General features: G+C 38.4%; 3 protein-coding genes across 3 annotated transcripts; 2 read left to right on the top strand and 1 right to left on the bottom strand.

Moving 5' to 3' along the window:
• Positions 1-330: 330 nt before the first annotated feature.
• LOC311081720 (uncharacterized protein) lies at positions 331-5549 on the top strand (the record flags this gene model as incomplete). Its single annotated transcript, XM_084112332.1, has 11 exons — positions 331-1749; positions 1909-2035; positions 2358-2435; positions 2641-3030; positions 3501-3599; positions 3836-4068; positions 4188-4366; positions 4527-4620; positions 4726-4835; positions 5170-5295; positions 5438-5549. Exons 1-11 carry the CDS (start codon positions 1651-1653, stop codon positions 5547-5549), a joined length of 1647 nt encoding a protein of 548 aa, XP_083968458.1. The 5' UTR covers positions 331-1650.
• On the top strand, positions 5546-7751 carry LOC311081705 (uncharacterized protein; the record flags this gene model as incomplete). The annotated part of the gene is made up of 7 exons (XM_084112329.1): positions 5546-5551; positions 5885-5947; positions 6272-6326; positions 6589-6680; positions 7087-7204; positions 7361-7462; positions 7558-7751. 7 exons carry the CDS (start codon positions 5546-5548, stop codon positions 7749-7751), a joined length of 630 nt encoding a protein of 209 aa, XP_083968455.1.
• Positions 7752-7957: 206 nt separating this feature from the next.
• On the bottom strand, positions 7958-23441 carry LOC311079281 (uncharacterized protein). Its single transcript, XM_084108539.1, has 3 exons — positions 23134-23441; positions 13530-13710; positions 7958-9442 (listed from the first exon to the last, which is right to left on the bottom strand). Exons 1-3 carry the CDS (start codon positions 23137-23139, stop codon positions 8646-8648), a joined length of 984 nt encoding a protein of 327 aa, XP_083964665.1. The 5' UTR covers positions 23140-23441; the 3' UTR covers positions 7958-8645.
• Positions 23442-23474: the final 33 nt, after the last annotated feature.

The raw sequence follows: 23474 nt of genomic DNA, 5'->3' as shown, positions 1-23474 counted from the left end.
TCTTTTTGCAAAAAAACACAAACATCGTAGAATACAGTTAATGTGACTGATTCTGAATATGTAATGCAAATCTAAAAAATATAATGAAAATGCAAATACATTGTTGAATGATTGTAAACATGGTATTTTGCCTGTTAATGCCTACAGTGCAGTGCAGAAAATGATATGACAACAATAAGGTATAAATGTAACTGGCCCCTCTAACAGTACAACTGGACCCAGCTTGGCCCCCCCAGTTGAAATGGTCTAGAACCGCCACTGTATTAGTTCCGATTTTTGTTGTCTAAATAACAGTAAATTGTTTGTGATATAACTATCCATTTATAGATGGAGTAGTTTTAAAGAATGGCCCGAGGCTGTGTTAAATAAATTGTTCCCTTTACTTTATTAAACCATTTACGATATTTTATTCTTTTCAATTGTATTGTCTGTCATAGCAGCGAATATTATTAATAATTATTATTATGAATCAGAAGACTTTCAGTCGTTACCACGGCAACGATACGTCACGTTACGCACGCTTCTTACCCATAATCACCGCGCTTTTACCACTCATTTCTCCCGCCACATGACTACAGTAAGTATCTCAACCCAAGGGGTGTTTGTTTGTTAAAAAGCACGCAAAACCTTTGCTGTTATTTCTTTAGTTGTTGCTGGATTTAATCATCCCTGGAGTTTAGGTTGAATTTGTTAGTGTTGCATTATCATTTACACGGCTGCCCGCCGAAGTAGTTACGTTAGCTAGCCAGCCAAATGACAGCTGTCCCGTCCCCGGCACAGTAGGAATGTGGCACTTCCACAACAAAAATCAGTTTAAACTCATGTATTTGTCCATGCGTTGTGAGGACAACAATTAACAACGTGTTGTTGCAGTGGTTAAAGTTTTATTCAAAGTGCAAAGTAAATGTCAGAAGTGTAACTAAGGAGAATTACCGCAATCGGGGATGGACTAGAATAAAAAAGTGGACCGGGAGTCTTTCCAGAGGATTTGACTGCTCAGTGCGACTCAATGTCAATGACCGTTCATACCTGATATAATTAATGCATAATTAACTTGTAATTAACATAATTATCCTGTAACACTTTGGTGCCATACTTTTGTAAGACTTTGCCATTTTAGAAGACACTGAAATCATCATAATTGTTACTTTAGTTATTTGTGACATTGAGAAGAGAGAGCAGTAAGTTAGATATTATGAGAAGCGTTTTATGCAACAGGACAGAAAAAGACCACCTTTTCCATTATTTGTAGGCCTAAATAAAAATAGATTTGTGTTGGTACTTGCTTGTGTCAAGTGAATGTGGTACAAATCTGATATTTGTACAGTAAGGATTGATTTGTATTGTACGTAGTGGTTGTGATTGATACATATTCAATTAATAAGTACAATTACTCTGTCCTAACAATTAAGAAATGCTCATTTACTACAAATGCTATTCTAATAATCTTTTGCTTTTTTCTTGTTTTACAGCTATATTGCAACACTTTGACTCCACCAACACACACATATACACACACGCACACAAATCAAACCAACGGCACTTTTAAGAGCCACTCTCTCTCTTTCTCACTTGTCTCTTTCGATCTCTCTCTCTTTCTCTCTTTCTTCATTTTGTGTATTGTTTTTATATTGTTTGTATTTGTATGTGATGTCCCTCATTTCTGACATGAGGGTCTTTGATGATCCCAATGATGCCAGGATCCACATGGCAGCATTAATTAGTGATGCTTATCTCCATGAGGCCAGGGTAAGGCTTGTCATGATAAGCAAATAGTGCCTAAGTCTTAAAATAATAATTGCTATTGCTTTTATAGATCTGATGTAAATGGTTAGTAAGACCCTTTTATGCAACTACTGAATAATGCTCAATTATAAGTGCTGCTGATATAAGTGCTCTGCAATATAGGCTGCCATGGCCATGGAAACTGCCTTTCGTAAAAAAAAAACGAGGAAAAGCAGGAAGAGATCCCTCACTAATCCACTGGTCACAGGCAGGCGTGAGAAACGTCGGGAAACACACTGCCCTGAATCATGTTTGTTCTTTACTAAAACATGATTACTGTATCTAAGAATAAAGATAATTCATTAAATAGTGTTTTGGTGGTTACACGTATTATAAAATGAGAGTCAGATACCACTTTGACAAAATGGTGTTGCAATGTTTGTGAAAAATGTTCTTCTCACTAATATATAAGATAGTTAAAGAGCATGCGACTGATAATCCTTACTTGTGTTGTGTATTAATAATTTATATAGTTTCCCTCCCTCCAGTCCTTATGGAATATTTTCATTTGGAAATGAATTGGTTTCATGTTATATTGATCAAAGGGTTAAGCAAAATGACTGTCTCTGCAGCTGCTTCTCAATCCAGAAGAAGGGATCCTGTGCATGAGGAAGGCTTTCAGATAGAAGATCAAGAGTTGGCAAGTCTTGGTGAGAATACTGAGTGATACAGTAGTACAGTAGTGTAGTTACACTACACAACAGTTTTTCCAATTTCCACCATTTATTTAAATTAAGCATTATGTTTTGTCTATGCTTCCACTACAGACTCACAGTATAACTGAAATATACTTGTGATCATAATCATGAGTATAGACCTTTTAAGGACAAGTGAATGTATATTTTTGTTTTTTAGAAACAAGACTCCAAGAGTTAAGGGACACCATAACTGCAGTCCAGGTTCCAGAGGGAACAGACAGAATGGTTTCTGCTTGGGAACAAAGGCAGCTTCTCACAGATGTGAGAATGAAAACTGCTAGGCCTATACTTTTGGATGCAAAGCTCTCAGCCGAGAGAGTATTCATCCAAAATTGTCACAGATGCTGTGCTGTAGAAGCTGTGATTAGGTGCCTTGACTGTGTACCACTGGACATGGAGTTCCTCTGTGCTACCTGTGACATGGAGGCCCACAAGAAAAATGTCTTCCATGACAGAGAGGCTGTGTTCCATGGATTTCTTGAGCCCATTCCCCCTACAACTGCTGTGGTGGTGAATGAAAATGGCCAGCCTCAGTTTTGTGAACAAAGTATGTTAAAATTAGCATTATATCAAATTGTCTCATACTTATAGTGTAATTGTCCAAATGTTGTTGTAGATAGTGCACATGTTTATATTTAACAGTGTTTCTAAATGGCTTAGACATTTTTTTTTTTAAATGCTAATCTCATTCTAAGCTTATTCTAAAAACTCTAAAGTGCAAGTGTGAAATTTAATTGCTGAATAACAAAAGTATGATTGGTTTTGACAGTTCTGTCCAGCATATCTTTGACCAGCTAAGTCAATTGCGTCTTAATATTTTTCAAAATGTGCTTAAGCATTTACATGTTGTTTCAACATAATGACAATTACAGGTGGAATAGTGGTGTGGCCAGTTTGGATTAATTGTTGGGTTTTAAAGCACTATTTTAAAAATGAGGTTAGCGTTTTGGGAAATGCATCTAAGGGACTGAGGAGAAGCTGTAAATACACCCTTCATAACTTCTTTCTGTTTTGCAGTATGTCAACTGCCTGTTCCTGCACCAAGGTCAATTTGTGAATGCACTCACGACCTCACAATCACTCCAGGGAAGCTAATTTCTGTCGTCACCATCAATGGTATGTTGTTCTGAAAGCCCTCCTTTTTGTGCAAGTATTATTGTACTAGAACTTTACCACTGTGTGCAACGCAAAGCTTTTTATCACCATGTCATTTTCAGGCAATGCCCAAATGCCATGTCAAATAGCTAATATATCATATATTTGTATCTCTGTATAGAAGGCAATCTGTTGCAATTTGATTACTGAAATTATTTTAGTCTTGACTACAGTACAGTATATTCACTTGTTCACAGGACGATACAATGTCTGCTTGCCTCGGAAATCCTGTCCATCATGCTCTGCAGAATGGACTCCCGAGGTGAAGGACCTGCTTGTTTATCGGTACTGGCCAGCTAGCACCAGCTGCCAGACCCTATACAAGTTTGATGTCTTCACCTCGTTTGAGCATATGAAGGTGACTGCACCAGCCATGTCCAGGCAGGCCTTCCTGAAAATGTTGGAGCACAGATCTGTTCAAGCTGGAATGGTAAATCTGCCTGAATATCATTGAAACATATAACAAACAAAATTATATTACTGTATACCTTATATTTAATTGTGGCCATTGCTTCAAAAAATTCTAACCAATCATTTCTTAATATGCAGACAGGTAGTATCTGTGCTGATACATTTCAGCGGAGCTTTTTTGAGTTTACCTTCTGTGAATACAAAGAAGAGGATATGTGCCAGGTCCATCATTTTGAGTGTCCAGCATGTTCTCCAGAAATGTTGGCTGTCTGCTCTGATGGGAACCGAAAGCATTACCGCTTCAGCAAGTCAAAAGGGTAGGTATAGGTATTTTTCAGAAGTTTATTTTAGACTTGTCTAACACAAATAGTAGTCCTTCGGGTTGTCTTTGAGTGATCATAACTTATATTTTAACAAATAGTAAATGTAGTACTTGTGATTTTTTATTACTGACACATGTTATCTTATCATGGACAGGACTGAGAAGCCACCCATATATGAGGGCTTGTTCCTGGCCAAGGACGAGGAAGTTGCTACCTTTGTTGATCTTGTCAGAGGCAACATGAGAAGTGTATGAACATTTGATTATTATTTTTTTTAATAATAGTTGTTTATACAGATATTTTAGTTTTGTGTTTTTATGCATCTTAAAATGTGTTATAAACTGACTTTATAGACAAATGACAGTGCTGTCTGCGGTATTGCCAAGTTCACCGCTGGCAGAGAGATGTCCAAAAAGTCTGGTGCTCAGATAGATGAGGAGGGCATTCAAGTTGCAGTTTGCAGGTGTGTGTGTGTGTGTGTGTGTGTGTGTGTGTGTGTGTGTGTGTGTGTGTGTGTGTGTGTGTGTGTGTGTGTGTGTGTGTGTGTCTGTGTGTGTGTGTGTGTGTCTGTGTGTGTGATCCTGGAATCTGATATTTGAGTTTTAATGGCAATCCAAGTCTTTCACACGTTTGCTTGCTTGCAGAGTGGTATTTATCTATCCTTTGTAGTAGCCAGCCAAGTATTATATTTATCATATATTTTGTTATAGGCACTCAGTTGACGGAGATGTGTGCTTAAGCCAGGCCTTACTGGGTCAATTGTTTCTTAACCACTAGATTTTCTTCTGATTTATCAGACATGGGTTTCTTTTACGAGGACTGAACCATTACCGTGGAGAAATATTTGCTTACCCGATGTTTCTTCAAAGAGAGATGTCAAAGAAGGCAAATGTTACCTTCTTCTGTATGGATGTTACATGCAGGTAATCCTCATTGTCATATTGCAAATCCTACTCCATGATTAAAATGTCTTGTTTCTCAGCTTTACAGTGATGTTAGTCATTTTAGATTTCAATTAAAAATGGATCTTTGTTACACTCACATGATGCTGCTCCTGCTTTTTAGGTACTGGCCCTACCTTAACAAAGTAGCAGAGGGTTTACCAGAGCTTCTGCCATTGACAGAAATGAGGCCATTCCTGAGCGTCATGCATACCAAAGCCCATACAGCAAAATGAAGGTACATGCAATAACTTTAAGTCTGGTATGGCTGTAGCTATAGGGAAATAATGGGTCGGATAATAGAACGTGCTGTGTGTTATCTTTCACTAACTGCTTTTCAGCTGCTTTTTCATATTTGTAGGACAGAGATTTTGTTTTTCCCCACCAAATAAAAAGCTTGTGTCATGAGATGTTTTAGAGATAATTGTATGCATTAATGTATATATAACATTCAAGCAATCTTCAATGCAAAGGATTAGTTTTACATTTGTGCATGCTATGCCTGATTGGATGATGTTATATCAAAAATTCTGAAGTACTGCTACATAACACTTCTCACTCTGTGTTGCAGGTGAGATGGGGTGGCAGAAGCCAGGATGGAGCAGGAAACACAGTGGGAGAGGAAGTGGAGCAGGTATGGTATTGTTGTCAGTATTTTAACTATGGCTACAAAGAGTCTTAATAGAAACCATAACACCAAAAGGCACTTATTTGTCATCTAAGTAAAACACCTGGTGTGAGGGATAAAGTACATCCTTTATGTATGAGTTAAAATAAAGAACAGGCAGTTCAGTTGTTTTTAGCAATTCAAAATGCATGCATGCATACGGGGTCCCAAATTCCTAGGATAATACAGTACACATGTTTTCTATTAAACCACAGGTTTAAGATCTATGGTGTGTAGGTAATATTTTTATGTAATGGAGACCAAAATTTAATTGTATTATTTTCTTTATAGGTGAACAGCTTTCTCTCCAGGGCAGCACTTGTCACAAAATACATGACAAAGGCTGGTTGGTGTTACACTTACATTACATGCTCTGGTAGCCTAAATAAATAATAATAAATACTTAATAGTGTTTTTACAGGGAATTAAAAAAACAAAGTTTCTCTGTTCTGTTCTTACGAAAGTTATCATTGTATTACTTCAAGGTAATTACCAGTTCAACTAACTTTTAGTGATAGGGTTTAGGCATGTCTGTTGGGTTTCTCTTATTGCCTTTTGAATGTGAAATCTTACTTTTTGGCTTGTGGGTGCCTTATTGTTTTCATCAGGAAGAGTGAACATGCTAACGCGACAGGCCATGGGTTGGAACAGAAGAAAGAGGGACAACCTTCATCAAGTGTTAGCCCACAGATATGTCAAAGTAAGGGTAAATTATAATTGAGATCCTAAGCACTGCCCCTTTCCCTCAATGCACCAACTACAGCTAGATCTGAAACTATTTGTTGATTAATTGTTTAATCATGTTATGGAAAAAAATATTTGACTATTTTGATAATAATCATGTTTTATTTAAGTAACTGAGGGGAGGGTAGTGCTTAGGATTGGTCAGTTATCTTCTAAAATTGTAACCTCACTGTTGTACAGACATTTTTCTCCTATTTACAAGTCTGCTTGCTAGTATACACAGATATTTAATGTGTTATTTAATGTTACACCTGTCCTGATGAATGTCTTGTACCGAAAGCTCAAGTAAAATTGGTGGTTTTTGCATTGTGGTGGTGCATAGAGCTTTTTTCTGACATTTTGTTATTTTTTCTATTTAAAAGATTACAGAGAGGGCAAAGGTGGAAGCTGCCAGCCTTAGCAACATCAAGAAGGAGCACAACCTTGATCAGGAGACAATACAGCAGTGGGTGTGTGATGTTAGACAATGGGCGGTCACAGGTAAAACATGTAAAGTACACTATGTATGTGTGTATATACACACCCACACACACACATCTGTTAATGACTGTACCTTTATACAAATAATAAAAGGTGGCTATATTTTGAAAATGTCACTAATTGTGTCTCGTCAATTGTTTTGTTTCACCTATTTAGAGAGAGTCTACACTCCAGGTTGTACTGAAGAGCTAAGGGCTGACATTGAGAACATCACTGTAACCCTTTTGCGCAAGAAGCAAGATCTGTATCGTCAGCATGGTTTGTTGTCAAATCAAGTTATTTAAATGAATAACACTTAAAAAAACAATAATAATCTGGGATTATGACAGTTTTCTTTTCATTTCGATTTGCAGATAGCAACCAGGCAAGACAAAGAAAGAGAAAGAAAATGACAGAGTTGAAGAAGAAGCTTCGCGAAAAGGTCTTGCAATACAACACCGTAGTGGAAGGAGATCCGATTGACGAGGAGTTGGCTTGCAGTCTGACAGAGGGATACATCCTACCATGGGAGAGACACGAAGATGGTATGATATGTATGAATTGCTAGTTTAGCTTGTTGTTCTTTTAGTTGATTTCCATAGTATAAGCCTATGGCATCACTCTACATTGGCTTTACAAAATTTATTCCATTTTCCACATTTCCATATTTACCATTGTCCTTTTTGTTACTTGTCATGCAACAATACAGGAATGGGATGATACATTGAAATAAAAAATATCATGAATACCAAAATATGGAAATATTAATCACGGAGCATAAACATTGAATGGTGAGATCAACACCATGTTATTCTGCTGTAGTAATCACAAATAAAATGCTTGACCATCACAATTTCACAAGCTCTCAATTTGAATGGAGAATTATATAATTCAAATTATATTATTGTGACTTTTATTCATATTTTGAAATTGTTTATATTCTACAGAAACAATGCTGTCGCTAAAAAGATTTCTCAGAAATAACATAATTCTGTTATACTTATATAATAATATAATAATAAACATTCCTTGTCCACTATTCCATTACTTTCCCCAACCAAAGGCAACACCTTCAGGTTGAAGAGATCTATCTTCGACCAGGTAATGCTGCTGAAACGCTTGGAGGAGGAGCAGAGCATCCTGGTAAAGGAGATGTCTCAGCACATCAAGTACCTTCTGAAGCAAGTGCAAGAAGTGGAGTTACTCAGAGGACAGACATTGGAGCGCATCAAAACCAGCAGTATGTACAAGATCTTTAGATTTTAGTATCATGTATTTATTTATTTATAATATATATAGATAGACAGACAGACAGATAGACAGATAGATAGATAGATAGATAGATAGATAGAGTTGTGATCAGGCACTGAGCTGACCAGCTATTTGGCACCAGTGTGCACAATGTAAAAGTTGTAAATACAGCAAATATAATGACTAAAAAGCTAATGTTGAAGTTGCAAATTCAGCATTGTAAAATGCAAAAATAGTTACAAATGTCATGTTTTGCTTGATGTGTCATCTTTCTGATGGATGGAGCCAGGTGTGCTGGTTGCTGGATGGATGGAGCCAGGTGTGGTGGTGTGTGGCTGGAAAGACCCAGGTGTGCTGGTTGCTGGATGGATGGAGACAGGTGTGCTGGTTGCTGGATGGATGGAGCCAGGTGTGCTGGTTGCTGGATGGATGGAGCCAGGTGTGCTGGTTGCTGGATGGATGGAGCCAGGTGTGCTGGTTCCTGGATGGATGGAGCCAGGTGTGCTGGTTGCTGGATGGATAGAGCCAGGTGTGCTGGTTGCTGGATGGATGGAGACAGGTGTGCTGGTTGCTGGATGGATGGAGACAGGTGTGCTGGTTGCTGGATGGATGGCGCAAGGTGTGCTGGTTGCTGGATGGATGGAGCCAGGTGTGCTGGTTGCTGGATGGATGGAGACAGGTGTGCTGGTTGCTGGATGGATGGAGCCAGGTGTGCTGGTTGCTGGATGGATGGAGACAGGTGTGCTGGTTGCTGGATGGATGGAGCCAGGTGTGCTGGTTTGTAGATGGATGGAGCAGGGTGCGGTGATGTGTGGGGTGACGTGCAGACGGATGTAGTCTGGGTTGCTGGTGTGCCAATGGATGGAGCCTGGTTTTGTGATGCTGTGGCTGGTGTTTCCTGTTGTGGTGACTGGATATGGGTGGTAGGGGTTAAGTCACACGTCACCAAATGTAGGACGAAGTTCTCCTCTTCTTGAGGTAGTTGGTCTGGGTTGAGTCTTGTCCAGCCTATAAATGGACATGGAGAACACACAAATATAATATATAATTTGCAAACGCCGGTGCTGACCGGTAGGATGCTACTGCCAGTGATGCATGCACTCGTCGGGAGAGTGGCATTAAGCAAAGTTGAATCTTCTGTAAAAACACTGAATACTGCTCTTATTAATACATGTGCAGAAAAAACATTAGTTCAAAAATCGGGGTTGACTTGCTTTATTGTTTTATTTTTCATTATTTTGTTGGGAAACGTTATATGTTTTGTAAAAAAAAACATACTCCACCCTGCTCTTATCAATATGCTATTAGTTAAATAGCATTAGATAGCTATTACCGATGTTGGGAGAAACTGTTTATTATTTTTTAAATATGCACATCGCTTCTCTGTATAGCATCACCTGGTCGGAGAGGCAGCAATGTGTAAAGTTTGGCTGATTGTTGACTCCTAATGTTAATTATTGTTGTTCCAGTAAAGTGGATTCATTTCTAAAATAAGCGGACTAAACAGGTTATCTGTCACTTTTTAGAAAGGGGCAGGGCGCGGGATAGTAAAAGTAATATAGTAACATGACGAGTAATGTAACTAGTAACTTTTAATTCCCTGTAATAAGTAAAGTAATATTATAACTTTTACAGGAGGAGTAACAATTCCCTGAGTAAATTGCCCAACACCGGTTGTGGTCTCAGTGACTTTCATGCCGTTAGGTACTTTTTTGCACATCCAATCTCTATTCACAGTGGCACAAGTAGTAGATTTACTTTGACTATGTTTTAAAAAAATATATTAACATTAACACAAGTTAATCTTAAAGGGTAAAATTAGTAGGATTGTCTCTTGCTGTTTGTAAACACATGATTCAAAGTTGGCCCATGCAGAGAGAGCGGCGATTGAGCGAGCTCCAAACGAGAGTGAGCAGTGTTAGCAAGAACAAAGCAGTGAATCAGAGAAATAAAAGGTCTTCTGATTGTTTCATTTCGGTTACATTCTAAAGCACAAATAAACATGACCCCACCTCCACAGAACCCTGTTGGAAAGAGCGACTTTGGCAGATGTTGTGTGAATACAGCCGAAGCCACCGTCAGCCTTTAATGTTTTTTAACCTGCACTGTTAGACCTTACCGGTTTTTTTTACAGTAAAATACTGGCAACACTGTTGCCAGTAAAATACTGTTAATTGTACAGTTCTTTACTGTAATCTAGTTTGTTTCTGTAAAAATGCACTAAATTATAGTTAACTAATTACACTTGCAGAAACCGACTGCCTTAAATTGACCAACTGTCATTTAAATGTATTAACTAAAATTTATAATGCATTAATAATGTGAACAAAGTATTACTGTGAACTTCTTTCATTTGAGACCACTAAAAAACTATTGTACATAAAAAGATTTTCACTGGATCAGCAACTACACAGACACCGTCTGTTAAATAAAGCAACATACAGCATATCATCAATGTTTGTAGATCTTCTCCTGGACTGAAGCACAGGCTCTACTCTTCAGCACAATGGTGACCCAAAAAATTAATTTTACAGTAAACTACTGGCAACAGTGTTGCCAGTATAAACCTGTTTTATAACTTACAGTTTATTACTGTTAAAATACATTTTGTGGGTGTGTCTTTTTTATCTTACACAGTTAACCCTTTCAACCCCTCAGGGAAATCCACAGTACGAGTAAAAAGTAACGATGCAGTGAGATAATTAAGGGAATATGTAAGTGATTGTAAGCAGAATCACTGAAGAAAAGAGAAACACAAGAACAGAAAATAGAGAAACACAATAACTACGACTGACTTCCAGCCATTACACATTATTACACTTATTATTAACCAGTATGACTTTATTTCTGTCATACAGAAGTTGTTATTGAGATGTTTAATTGAAAATGTTTGGTTTGAAGTTACCATTATAGAGATCAGTGCTTGCTTTAGTTGGGATGCTGATGCTAAAACATTAATTTTTCTTTTGCTGCTTGAGCTGTGTTTTTGCAAGTCACACTTGTGCACACACAGTTTATGAATGACTGCAGTTATAATGATTATGATGACAAAATCATCATATTGCCTGTTCATTCACTAAGGAATTCATTCTCACTTATTCAAAGTTTAATCCTTAATCAAAAGTGTTGCATTACCACCACTGTGAAAACGCAGCAATAAGATACAATGACTCTTTTTTTTTTTAACACATGATGCATAGCCAGAGAAACAGAGCTACACTGTGTTTTAGAAACACTGAGATATCACAATTTAGCACATTAATCTCAACAATGGTGGCAATATTTCTTTATTATTATTATTATTCATGCAGCAGTGCATGCTGGGAGTTTTATATTATCCTGGAACCCAGCATGCATTGCGACATGAAACTTTTCACCATTGTTGAGATTCATATGCTGATTGTTGATATCTGTGTGTGTCTCAGTAAAGCAGGAGTAAAATAAAATTGAATGCACTATATGATTACAATATTCTTCAGAAGACCTGATTACAGAAATATTGATTTCATTTTGTAGATTCACAGATATATGCTAAATATGAGATAACTATAATTTCAATGACTATATACAAGAAAAAACTGAAAATCAGGCATGTCCAAGATGATTGTGACATCATCACAAAAGAATAAAAACACCTGGTCATCTTCCTCTTGACTTTTTCTTTCCATAACAAATGTGTTTTATAAACTCACCGTTACAGCAGTCAGAGGGAGAGATGAAAGGTAAGAAATCCAGGGACAAGAGACCAACTAAAGCAAATACTGATCTCCATCATGGTGACAACAAATTTTATTAATAACTAAATCTCTGTTAATTCTCAACAAGAACTTTTGTACATGTATGAAAGAAATAATCGTAAACTGGTTTGTAAACTGGTTTCACACTCAGTGTAGCTGGAAGTCAGTTGTAGTTTTTGTGTTTCTCTTTTTTCTGTTCTTGTTTCTCTGTCCTTCAGTGATTCTGCTTATCAGGTGTTCATCAGTGTCTCAGTTCACTCACTTCTTTTCATTCAAGGGGACTATATTAGTGAACTAATGTAGGGAATAGTGAATGAGGGTATAGGGTGTGATTGTGAAAACAGCCTCTGAGTGTCGACTTTGAGCGCTGTTAATTCACAGTATATTCCTGTAGGCTACTTTTATTTTCTACGGTATATTACTGTTTTAATGAAAAATGGTATAATATTGTCAGAATTTTACAGCAAGGGTTAACAGTGTGCTATAAGTGTGTGTGTAGCTCAGACACACAGACCTGTATGATGGAGAGAGAACACAGAGGAAAGAGATGGAGACTGCAATGTAACCTGATTGCTACGTTACTATAGAGTCAGAGTCCTGGGCCCGTATTCTTAAAGATTCTAAGAATCCTCTCAGAAAACTCCTAATTTAGCTTAAAAACTTTTACATAGGAGTCTTAGCTTAAGAGTGATTCTGAGAGCAACTCTTGAGCAAGGAAAAAACAAAAACTTTTATCTTAGTGAGGAGGCGGGCCTGACCCCGTTGCTATGTGTGACAAAATCTTTTGAAGACTGTGATTGGTTGGTTGTCCACGAAGGAAAACAATTTTTATGTATAGGGTCTATTCTAAGCCTTCACATTGAAATTACATGCGTAATCTGGCGCTATAGCATTTATGTTCTGTAACGGAGATGTTAGCGTGTCTTTAATAAGATCGGTCACTAAACATGATCTCTGCATTATCTAATCTATAGCGTCTTATAGGCTAACTCACTGTCCATTGTCTGCAACACATTTCTTCTCCCTCTTCATCTTTCTGCCACTTCCGGCTGTAAACGCCCACATTTCTAAGAATTTTCCTAGAATTTTGTCACTAGGAGCTACTCTTTGCATTAAGATTTTTTATGAATACGGGCCCTGGCTTTAATTTTATGAGAAACCACAGGAAGTCCTATTTCCCATTTTTTTCCGCAATACCAGCTCTTTAAAATGACTCTAGGTGGCAGCTAGGCTACAGCCAGATCAGAATTTCTAGTCTTTGCTGTTTGTAAATGTACAGGACAACACCAACAATTGTACAACGGATAGTGAATACATGCATGCGTATGCATTTCAAGGTTAAATAAATGCAATCTCACCTTCAACCATCAATTTATAGATGGCATCCACATTATCAAGGCATTTCTTAGCGGATGTGCTAAGGTGGGCATGCATTGGCAGCATTAGTTTTGTTTTAGTATGGCACGTCCCTGTCACCACCTTAGGAGGATGGGCAATTAGCAGCAGGGGCTTCATGCCAAGGGCATACAACTTCTCAAGCTGAAACAGAGAGGTAGAGAGAGCAATTAGATACACAAAACTGTAGTTTACAGCTGAATTTTACAGTTTACACTGGGGTGGCAGTGGCTCAGTGGTTCATGTAGGTTGTCTATAAATCGGAAGATTGGTGGTTCAATCCCCGGTTCCATTGAATCAAGTGTCGAGGTGTCTATGAGCAGGACACCTAACCCCAACTTCCAATGAAGTTACATCAATGCTAGAAAACATCTACAAACAATGATTTTTACATAATTTTTGGAGAGATAAATGTGAGGATTTGTATGAGTTTCAACTCCCTAGATATAATAGTAGGAAAAAACAGTAAACATGAATTATATTCTTATTAATAGTGTGGATGTAAGGCAATATATTAAACTAGTCAATTTATTTGCTTATGTCAAAATAATAAAACACTTTTGGTGAATGAGATGATCAAAAAACTACATACCAGAATGGCAGCATCATCAAGAACGTGGGACTTATTTTATTTTTTTTTTCATAGATGCCAACCACTGCTTCTGCTGATTTTTAAATTTTTCCAGCTTTTTTTGGAGTCTTACGTTTTGGGGTTGTGGATGGTTGCAAAATGAAAAAATTTTAAGTCCACAATATATTTTTTCCCCGCAGTTTGGGCAGGTCTTTTTTTGTGACCCTCCAGCCATTTCTGAACAGAAATACATGGAAGTGAGAGAGATAGATAGATTGAAAGAGTGATTAAAAGAGAGACAATAACAGAAAGAGAGAGATCGAAAGAGACAAGTGAGAAAGAGAGAGAGTGGCTCTTAAAAGTGCCGTTGGTTTGATTTGTGTGCGTGTGTGTGTATATGTGTGTGTTGGTGGAGTCAAAGTGTTGCAATATAGCTGTAAAACAAGAAAAAAGCAAAAGATTATTAGAATAGCATTTGTAGTAAATGAGCATTTCTTAATTGTTAGGACAGAGTAATTGTACTTATTAATTGAATATGTATCAATCACAACCACTACGTATAATACAAATCAATCCTTACTGTACAAATATCAGATTTGTACCACATTCACTTGACACAAGCAAGTACCAACACAAATCTATTTTTATTTAGGCCTACAAATAATGGAAAAGGTGGTCTTTTTCTGTCCTGTTGCATAAAACGCTTCTCATAATATCTAACTTACTGCTCTCTCTTCTCAATGTCACAAATAACTAAAGTAACAATTATGATGATTTCAGTGTCTTCTAAAATGGCAAAGTCTTACAAAAGTATGGCACCAAAGTGTTACAGGATAATTATGTTAATTACAAGTTAATTATGCATTAATTATATCAGGTATGAACGGTCATTGACATTGAGTCGCACTGAGCAGTCAAATCCTCTGGAAAGACTCCCGGTCCACTTTTTTATTCTAGTCCATCCCCGATTGCGGTAATTCTCCTTAGTTACACTTCTGACATTTACTTTGCACTTTGAATAAAACTTTAACCACTGCAACAACACGTTGTTAATTGTTGTCCTCACAACGCATGGACAAATACATGAGTTTAAACTGATTTTTGTTGTGGAAGTGCCACATTCCTACTGTGCCGGGGACGGGACAGCTGTCATTTGGCTGGCTAGCTAACGTAACTACTTCGGCGGGCAGCCGTGTAAATGATAATGCAACACTAACAAATTCAACCTAAACTCCAGGGATGATTAAATCCAGCAACAACTAAAGAAATAACAGCAAAGGTTTTGCGTGCTTTTTAACAAACAAACACCCCTTGGGTTGAGATACTTACTGTAGTCATGTGGCGGGAGAAATGAGTGGTAAAAGCGCGGTGATTATGGGTAAGAAGCGTGCGTAACGTGACGTATCATTGCCGTGGTAACGACTGAAAGTCTTCTGATTCATAATAATAATTATTAATAATATTCGCTGCTATGACAGACAATACAATTGAAAAGAATAAAATATTGTAAATGGTTTAATAAAGTAAAGGGAACAATTTATTTAACACAGCCTCGGGCCATTCTTTAAAACTACTCCATCTATAAATGGATAGTTATATCACAAACAATTTACTGTTATTTAGACAACAAAAATCGGAACTAATACACTACAATAAATTATAAAAGGAGGACGTTTCGTAAACTAGAAAACAACATTTACCGCTGCCCACTGTTGAACCAGGGAATCCGTGTGTCCACCACGACAAATGAGCCTCATTGACTTTGTATGGGTGTTGTTTGCGTGGTGCCGACACGTAATTGTAACACATTACGTGCCACCACCACGCAAATCGGGGTTAAGGGGTCGTGTTCATTTCACGTAATTCTGTGAGATCAGGTTGGTTGAAAACAACAAGGCTAGCCTACGTGATGAGTTTGCCAGGGATTTAGAGATCGCCAAAAATGCCCGGGATTCGGCTTTTGCGTTCTACAGTCGCCATTCATTCATTATGTTTACTGTGGCGAGCAGGACGAGGCTGACGGCCGCGGGAGAACGGCGCGAGGCCGATGGCGTCATTACTGAGACGCGCCGGGTCTAGCATCTCTCATGGAGGAGCAGGAATTTTCTTAGCAATGTGAACGCACATCAACCGATCACTTGTTTAGCGTTCATGTAAACACTACATTCAGATTCACCAATCAGAATGAATTCAGTTAGATTGAAACAAAAGGTGTGCATGTAAACAATGAATGGCGACCGCAGAAAGCAAAAGCTGAATCCCGGACATTTTGAACGATCTCGCCCGCCGGACAAGTCCGGGAAAAGGAGGATGGTAACCCCTACTTACTCAGCTTTCTCCTACTATTCAGCTTTCTCCACAGAACAAGAGCCTGCTAGCTTAGCTTCCAAAGAAAGACGGCTGACACTGTGTGTACATTCTGTGAGTGAGATCCTACCCTCTATGGGCGGGTTGAAAACATGCGGGACAGCTCCTTCTACTGGCTGTAGTCTTTAGCCTCTGGCCAGAAAATCCTTCGATGACGCAAAATGACGATTTTTGCGTCATCGGAGGATTTTTTCCAGACAAAAAATACATAAATCTCTTGTCTCAGGGGGATATGAGGGTGGAAAGCACGGTAATTCGAAAATACTACAGGTTTTCTACTAATACAAAGCTTAATGCTAAATCCTGAAGTATCCCTTTAATTGTCCTTACTTAAAAAGCAGCAAAGAAGAAGCTGTTGTTTTAACTATAACTTTTACTCTAACATTCAGACACACAGACATCAAGAATCAGCATATTAAAGGTTTCATGCTACAATGCATGCTGGGTACCAGCACAAGACAAAACCCACCCACGACTCCCAGCATGCATTGCAGCATGAATAATTTTATCACCATTGTGGAGATTCAAAGTGAAGTATCCCTTTAAGATGTCAGTTCCTCTTCTTTAACCACATGTGTTTCTCTAATAACATGTGTGGTTAAACTAACTGAGTTCTCACACTCAGCAGAAACATGTTTCCAAACCTCAGTGGGAGGGGAAGGAGAGTATTAAAACTGCAACCATCATCAGAGCCGTGTTGGTGGTGGCTTGACTGTGTGCAACAGCTTTGAGGGCTCATCTTCAACCCCAGACTTGATGTTTTGTTGAAGCCAGTAGTTGATAGTGTATCTCCACCTCATGTTGTGTTCTACTTATTGAAGTAGAGTCTCTCTCTCCTTAGTCTCTTTTTGATCACACTATGATTTTAGACTTAAAAGACAGAAGTGTGTTAACTTTAATGATGATTTATTGCAGTGGCGGTTCTACATTGAATTACACCCTGGGCGAGACCCCCTTCGAGACCCCCTTCAATCCCCCCCACCCACCAACCCCCAAAAATGTGCGTTATTTGGAAGAAAGTCGAGGTGTGACTGACTTAGATAACTATATGGATCCCCCGCCCAAATTAAAAGTTTGTAATATACTTTAATTATAAATTCTCATTAGTATTGTAAGAAAACACTAATTTTACCTGGTCAAAAACAGCTGTTTTCAGCACACCGTTTAAGTGCATGTGTCTTTAAATGATAATGAGCTTTGCTCACCCCGCCCCTCTGTTCTGTGCGTACACCGTAACACAATAATACAATAACCATAACGCGTTGTTCATTATAAACGTAGGATTATAAATTATATTGAGAATGTCGTACATAGAAAACATGCCGTAATGTACCCTGAGTGTAAACCGCATTCATCGTGAAGCGTGCAGCAAGCGATTTGCAAAGATTAAAGCTGCTGTCGGCAACATTTTTTTTGATCATATTCAGTGAAATTGACACTATAATCCAACAGAACAACATAAATAAGGTGGTTTTAGAAAAAAAACCGAGCTTCTAACTCCACCTGGAGCGTGTTATTTGTTTTGCAAAATCATCGGGTCCAATCAGCGCAGGGGGGTGTGAGATCTGACTGTCAATCACAGGTCGTGCACACGCCACAGATCCCCCCTCCCTCGCGCACGTTACAATATCACATGCACACGACATGCCTGAAGTTTGCCTGAAGATTGCATGAAGCGTGATGGCGGCGAGAAAATCTACTAACAAGCTTCCAATTCCTCGGTTATTGCTATCTATGGATAGATTAGCCAGGGCAGCCTACCTCCGAGTCCATGGTGTTGATCGATTCTGAAGAGACGGACGTGTTCACAGAAAATCAGGTACACACGCACAGTGAAGCACTGACGAGCACAACCTCAATGGGAGGGTGCTTGCTGGTAGTGGGGGAGGGGCATGAGAGTTGTAAACATTCAACATTTTGGCTAAGTCGACCCAATCTGGCAGACTTGCCGACTGCAGCTTTAATATAAAGGTTAATAAAACGTTACACTCACTTCTTCTTCTGGAGGTGCAGCAGGAACACGAATAGTTGGCACCAATCCTTTTTTCAGGAGCAGCTTCTTAGCAAAACCAGCTTTATACTGACCCTTGTTTATAAAGCAGTCTGGTGTGAAAAGATTTGCGCAAACATGAAAGCATTGACGTTGGGAATGCGTGGGGAATATTCCCTTCGAAAACAAAACTCAGCCACTGCGTCTTCAGCGGTTCGGATTTAGGAACATCAAAATGACTGCTGTGTTCGTTATTACACCCAAGAACAGAACACCACAATCGCTTAGACGACATTCTGCTCCAGCGTATCAACAATGACCGTGCGGGCTATGATTGACAGCTCGCTCACGAGCGAGGGCGGGTCTGTGTTGAAACGCTGCTGTCAATCAACAATCGTGGGAGGGGCGTCGATTTTGTGACGTCACACGGTCAGACGGCTCAATTTGAGAGAGTGGAAAACATATAAGAAGATTAAAAAAAAAACACTGGATGGATTTTTATCATTTTATGATGGTTGTGTACAGGCACTGCCAACACACATTTCAGTACAATCAACTTGTAAAAGTGCATGTACCATTATATGACCCCTTTAATAAGCCTGTTAAAGGGGCATTCCACCCATTTGAACATTGTTTTTTATTTAAAGTGGGTCATATATGTAGTCGAAATGTAAAATAAATTTTGAATTTGGTGCCTTCGTGACCGAGGAAAGACAAAAAATAACTTCAGGACGCATTTGTATGAAAGACAACAACTCCCACCATGCACCACATTGCACAGCTCCGCAAGCCACTCCCACTAATCCAGAAAGCGCATATCTGCCTATAAGAGAAATCACTCTTCCGTCTACAAGGCTAGCTACCACCAGAGCTTGAAATTCATTTCACACAAAATGTCTAGTTAGTTGGCGAACTCATTAGTGCATTACTCCTCGTTTGCATTTCTTTCGAAAAGGTGAATTATTGCATGGTACCTGGATGTTCAGTCAGAACATATGCGGTGCGAAACTAGGATAGTTCTCAACACAAACGTCCGTGTCCTCGTCTGATTCAGAGATTTCGTCCAGGAGAAATTGTCATCGTTGAAATTCTTTGCCGCAGACGGACTCTATCTCTGTGTTCGTAGCGGTTCGTAGTTGCATAGTGAGATCACCGGCGCCACCGGTCCGCCCTAACTCGAGCCAGTCCGGGCTCCTCTTCGCTATAATGCGGCTTGTAAAGGTAGCCACAAACACCTGATTCAAGCATCAGACTTCCGAAATCCTCTTCTTCTATATCATATTAAGCACTCTCCTCCGCTATTGTCATAACTGTACATCTGTCTCCTCTCCACAGCGCCTGTTAGCTTAGCTTCAAACAAGATGGAGGATATTGCTTTCAGTTTCAGAGAGTAAAGTCCCACCCACTGATCTGTAATAGGTCTGTAGCGTGAGCGGTTCCCGCCCCCTGGGAAAGATGAGGAAAGTGTCTGTAGTCTTAACAGAAATCCCCCCCTCTTACACTTCCTCCTACAATGACGCAAAATGACGATTTTTGCGTCATTGTAGGAGGAAGTGTAAGAGGTAAATAACGGATTTCTCCCGTCTCAGGGGAAAATGAGAGGGTATTGCACGACCATTCAATAGTATGACTGGGTTTCTAACAATGCAAAGCTTAATGCAAATGGGTGGAGTGTCCCTTTAACAAGCAAAATCAAAAAAAGAAAAAGAAGAAAGAGAACAGAAAAAGAGATGAGCAGAAACAAAAGAACTACAACTGACTTCAGACACAGCCTTAGATGAAATCAACTGAAGAGAAAAGAAGACATTACATGTCTGAAGATCTCAGCAGAGGAGGATAGTTTTGTCTGCAGCAGTGCAGCCGGAATACCACACAACAATAAGTCATGATGCTTTTTATTGTGCAGCGGTATAGAAGCTGATCAGCAGTCTGGGGTTGTGTCTGATAGAAATATAGCAGTTGTAGAATTTGAAAAGTACTGTATTACAAAATATAAAGTGATTTGTAAAGGCCCACTGCATCATTTGGCTTCCAGATATTATGAGGTTATGTATTACCAGAAACCTCTATATGACTCAAAGACTTATTTACATGCCAAGTTAAAAAGTGTGTTGTGCAGTCAGAAAGTCAATTTGAATGTCATACTTGCAAAATAAGCTTGAATCTCTAGAAGCATGATGCAAGCTTGCTTTGCAACTGAGGTGTTTGTGGTTTCCTTAAACGGACAGTATGGAATTTTTCTCCACTAGGGGTCGCTAACCTCTTTACAATAACAAAGGCGTAGTTTGATGACGCAACATTTGCTAAGAACTATGGATCTTGTCTTCAACGTCAAGCCAACTGATCTAATAATGTTTATGGATGAGTGAATACATCGATGCTTTTATCACACTCTCAAAAAGGATGTGTTAATTAATAACACATTTTTTGTGTTATGGCTATTTTAACACATTTTGTGTAATTTTAAGTTGATCATGTGTAAAAATAAAAAGAAAGAGAGAGCGAGAAACAACACAGTGTGTCCAACACAATATGTGTTAACTATCATCCAATCACATTGCTGCAACGTCACTCAGCGCCTCAAGAAGCAACTGCAGCAAGTTCGCGCCTCTTTTTTCATCGATGGATAACTTGGATGCACACGTCAGGTATTTGGATTTATGTTTTATTTGAAATTGTCAAATATAAATGATCAAATGTATTTTATTATTGTTGTTTTTTTAGACGGTCAAATGTGCATTTAGTTAGCGACCTCAACTGTGTATGGGTATTTTCCGTAGACGCAACAGGCAGTTGAGGCCTTGAGGCAGCAACCGCATCTGATAGTTAACGTTAGTGCTTCACAAATGATTTTTATTTCTCCTCATATAACTTACTTTGGTAGGTTTGTCCCTCACTTTCTAGAGAGAACTCATTTTTAACGAGCTTTGTTTTTCTTTGTTTGATTTGTTGCAAATGGCATGATGTCTGATAAAACGCTGCAGCTGCGCAGCTCGTTAACGAGTTTGATAAAGTGGTAAAGCTACCACTTTCATTGCTATCTGTCGCCTCTCTTTCATTAAACAACAGAATGTATTGATGTTTTGTTAAATGCCCTTAAATAATAACATGATTTATCAAGGTAACGGTAAAAATTTGATTGACTTCGACAATCGAGGCGCCATCTCAAAAAGGATGTGTTAATTTGACTATTTTAACACAGTTTGCGCATTTCGTGTACGTAATTGACACAAATTGTGTAATAATAACACACTGGTGTGTATAAAATTAGCAGGAATAACAAATTGTTGAGTTAAAAGTAACACAAAATGTGTTGTTTTCAACGTCCTTTTAAGAGAAGCGCCAATCCCGGGGGTGCTCATGGTCTCGCGCACCCCCGGGATTGGCACTTCTCTTAAAAGATAAAAAAATAAATAAAAATTGAGAGTACATTGTATTATACAAGACAAACAGATTCAGAATTCGGAACCGCGTACTAGCACACTACTTTTATTTATTTATTTTTTTTAACCATAATATATGGCAGAAATAGTAAAAGTAGTATGAAGTAACGTACCAAATTTAAAATGGACGACTGGTTTTCGGAGATTAAAAGATTGCTTTAGGTTTATCTCGGAAGTTTATTATGCTAGCTTGATGTTTTCGTAAATAAATAGATAGTTCATTCTAACACTGCTTGTTAACTACTCTTTAACATTATGAATGTGAATACTATGCTTAATCAGTACATAACAGATTGGTGTTTTTGTATGCCTTTTTGCAGCTTCAAATGGAGGACACTCCGAAAACACTAGTAGCTGTACTACTTGATGAAAAGGAGATATGCAAAAAATTGCAGCATCTCAAGAGTGCAGCAGAAATAATTGATGCTTCCAAATGTCTCCTCCCCTGTGCTGCTGAGTACCACCGAATTTTAAAATTTAGCGCTGATTTTAATGAATTTATTGACACCGACCTAACTGAGAAAGTGGAAGCCTTGGACAAGTTTCAAGTTTTGTTTAAGTCGATTAAGAGAAGTGGATCACATGCATTGGTATGTAATTTCCCTTTTCAGTAACATAACTTATAATAAGTGACCTGTGTGTCATGCACTATTCAGACCAGAAACGGACAACTTTATAAATTAAACTTATCCATTGATAAAATGATGACTTTAACCTTTTTGTGCATAACATAAGAGTAAATGCAGTTTAATTTTATTTCAAATCTTTATTATTGTACTTCTCCTTGTTACATGTTGTCCTTTGAGGATGAAAGATTGAATGTAGATGCAGCCAGTCCAATTCATCAACAGAATGTATGTTCATGGAGGACTTGCGTATACATAATTACAAGTAATATACTTGAACATATTTTAACTGCCTTTTTCTTTTTTTTTTTTCTTTTTTTTTTGAAGGTTGCACCAAAGAACACACATGAAGCTGGTCCAAGTAGTCAACAGACGGTTTGTATAATTGAGTGCTGAAATAACAGCACTCTTTTCATTATTTGTATCACTCTGTTTGAATTTGTTTGCCCATTCCACGGAAACTAAGTCTGTACACTTGTACAGTACATCTGTACGTTTTGCCAGATGTTGACTGTCTTTATTAAAGGGTTAGTTCACCCAAAAATGAAAATTATGTCATTAATGACTCACCCTCATGTCGTTCCAAGCCCGTAAGACCTCCGTTCATCTTCGGAACACAGTTTAAGATATTTTAGATTTAGTCCGAGAGCTTTCTGTTCCTCCATTAAAGTCAATGGACATGTCACTGTTCACGTCCAGAAAGGCAATACAGACATCATCAAAGTAGTCCATGTGACATCAGTGGCTCAATCTTAAGTTTATCAAGCGTCGAGAATACTTTTTGTGCGCAAAAACAAACAAAAATAACGACTTTATTCCACTATTCATTTCCTTCTCTCTGGGCCTCGTAGTGTTTTTGCGCAGTGTTGCACGTCATCACGCATCACACATGACCAGCGTCGGCCAATAGT

Source organism: Abramis brama (genome assembly GCF_963993115.1).
Source record: "Abramis brama genome assembly, chromosome: 1".
NCBI classification, from domain to species: domain Eukaryota; kingdom Metazoa; phylum Chordata; class Actinopteri; order Cypriniformes; family Leuciscidae; genus Abramis; species Abramis brama.
The sequence above is the reverse complement of the archived record's forward strand: the minus strand, read 5'-3'. Positions and strand labels throughout refer to the sequence as shown.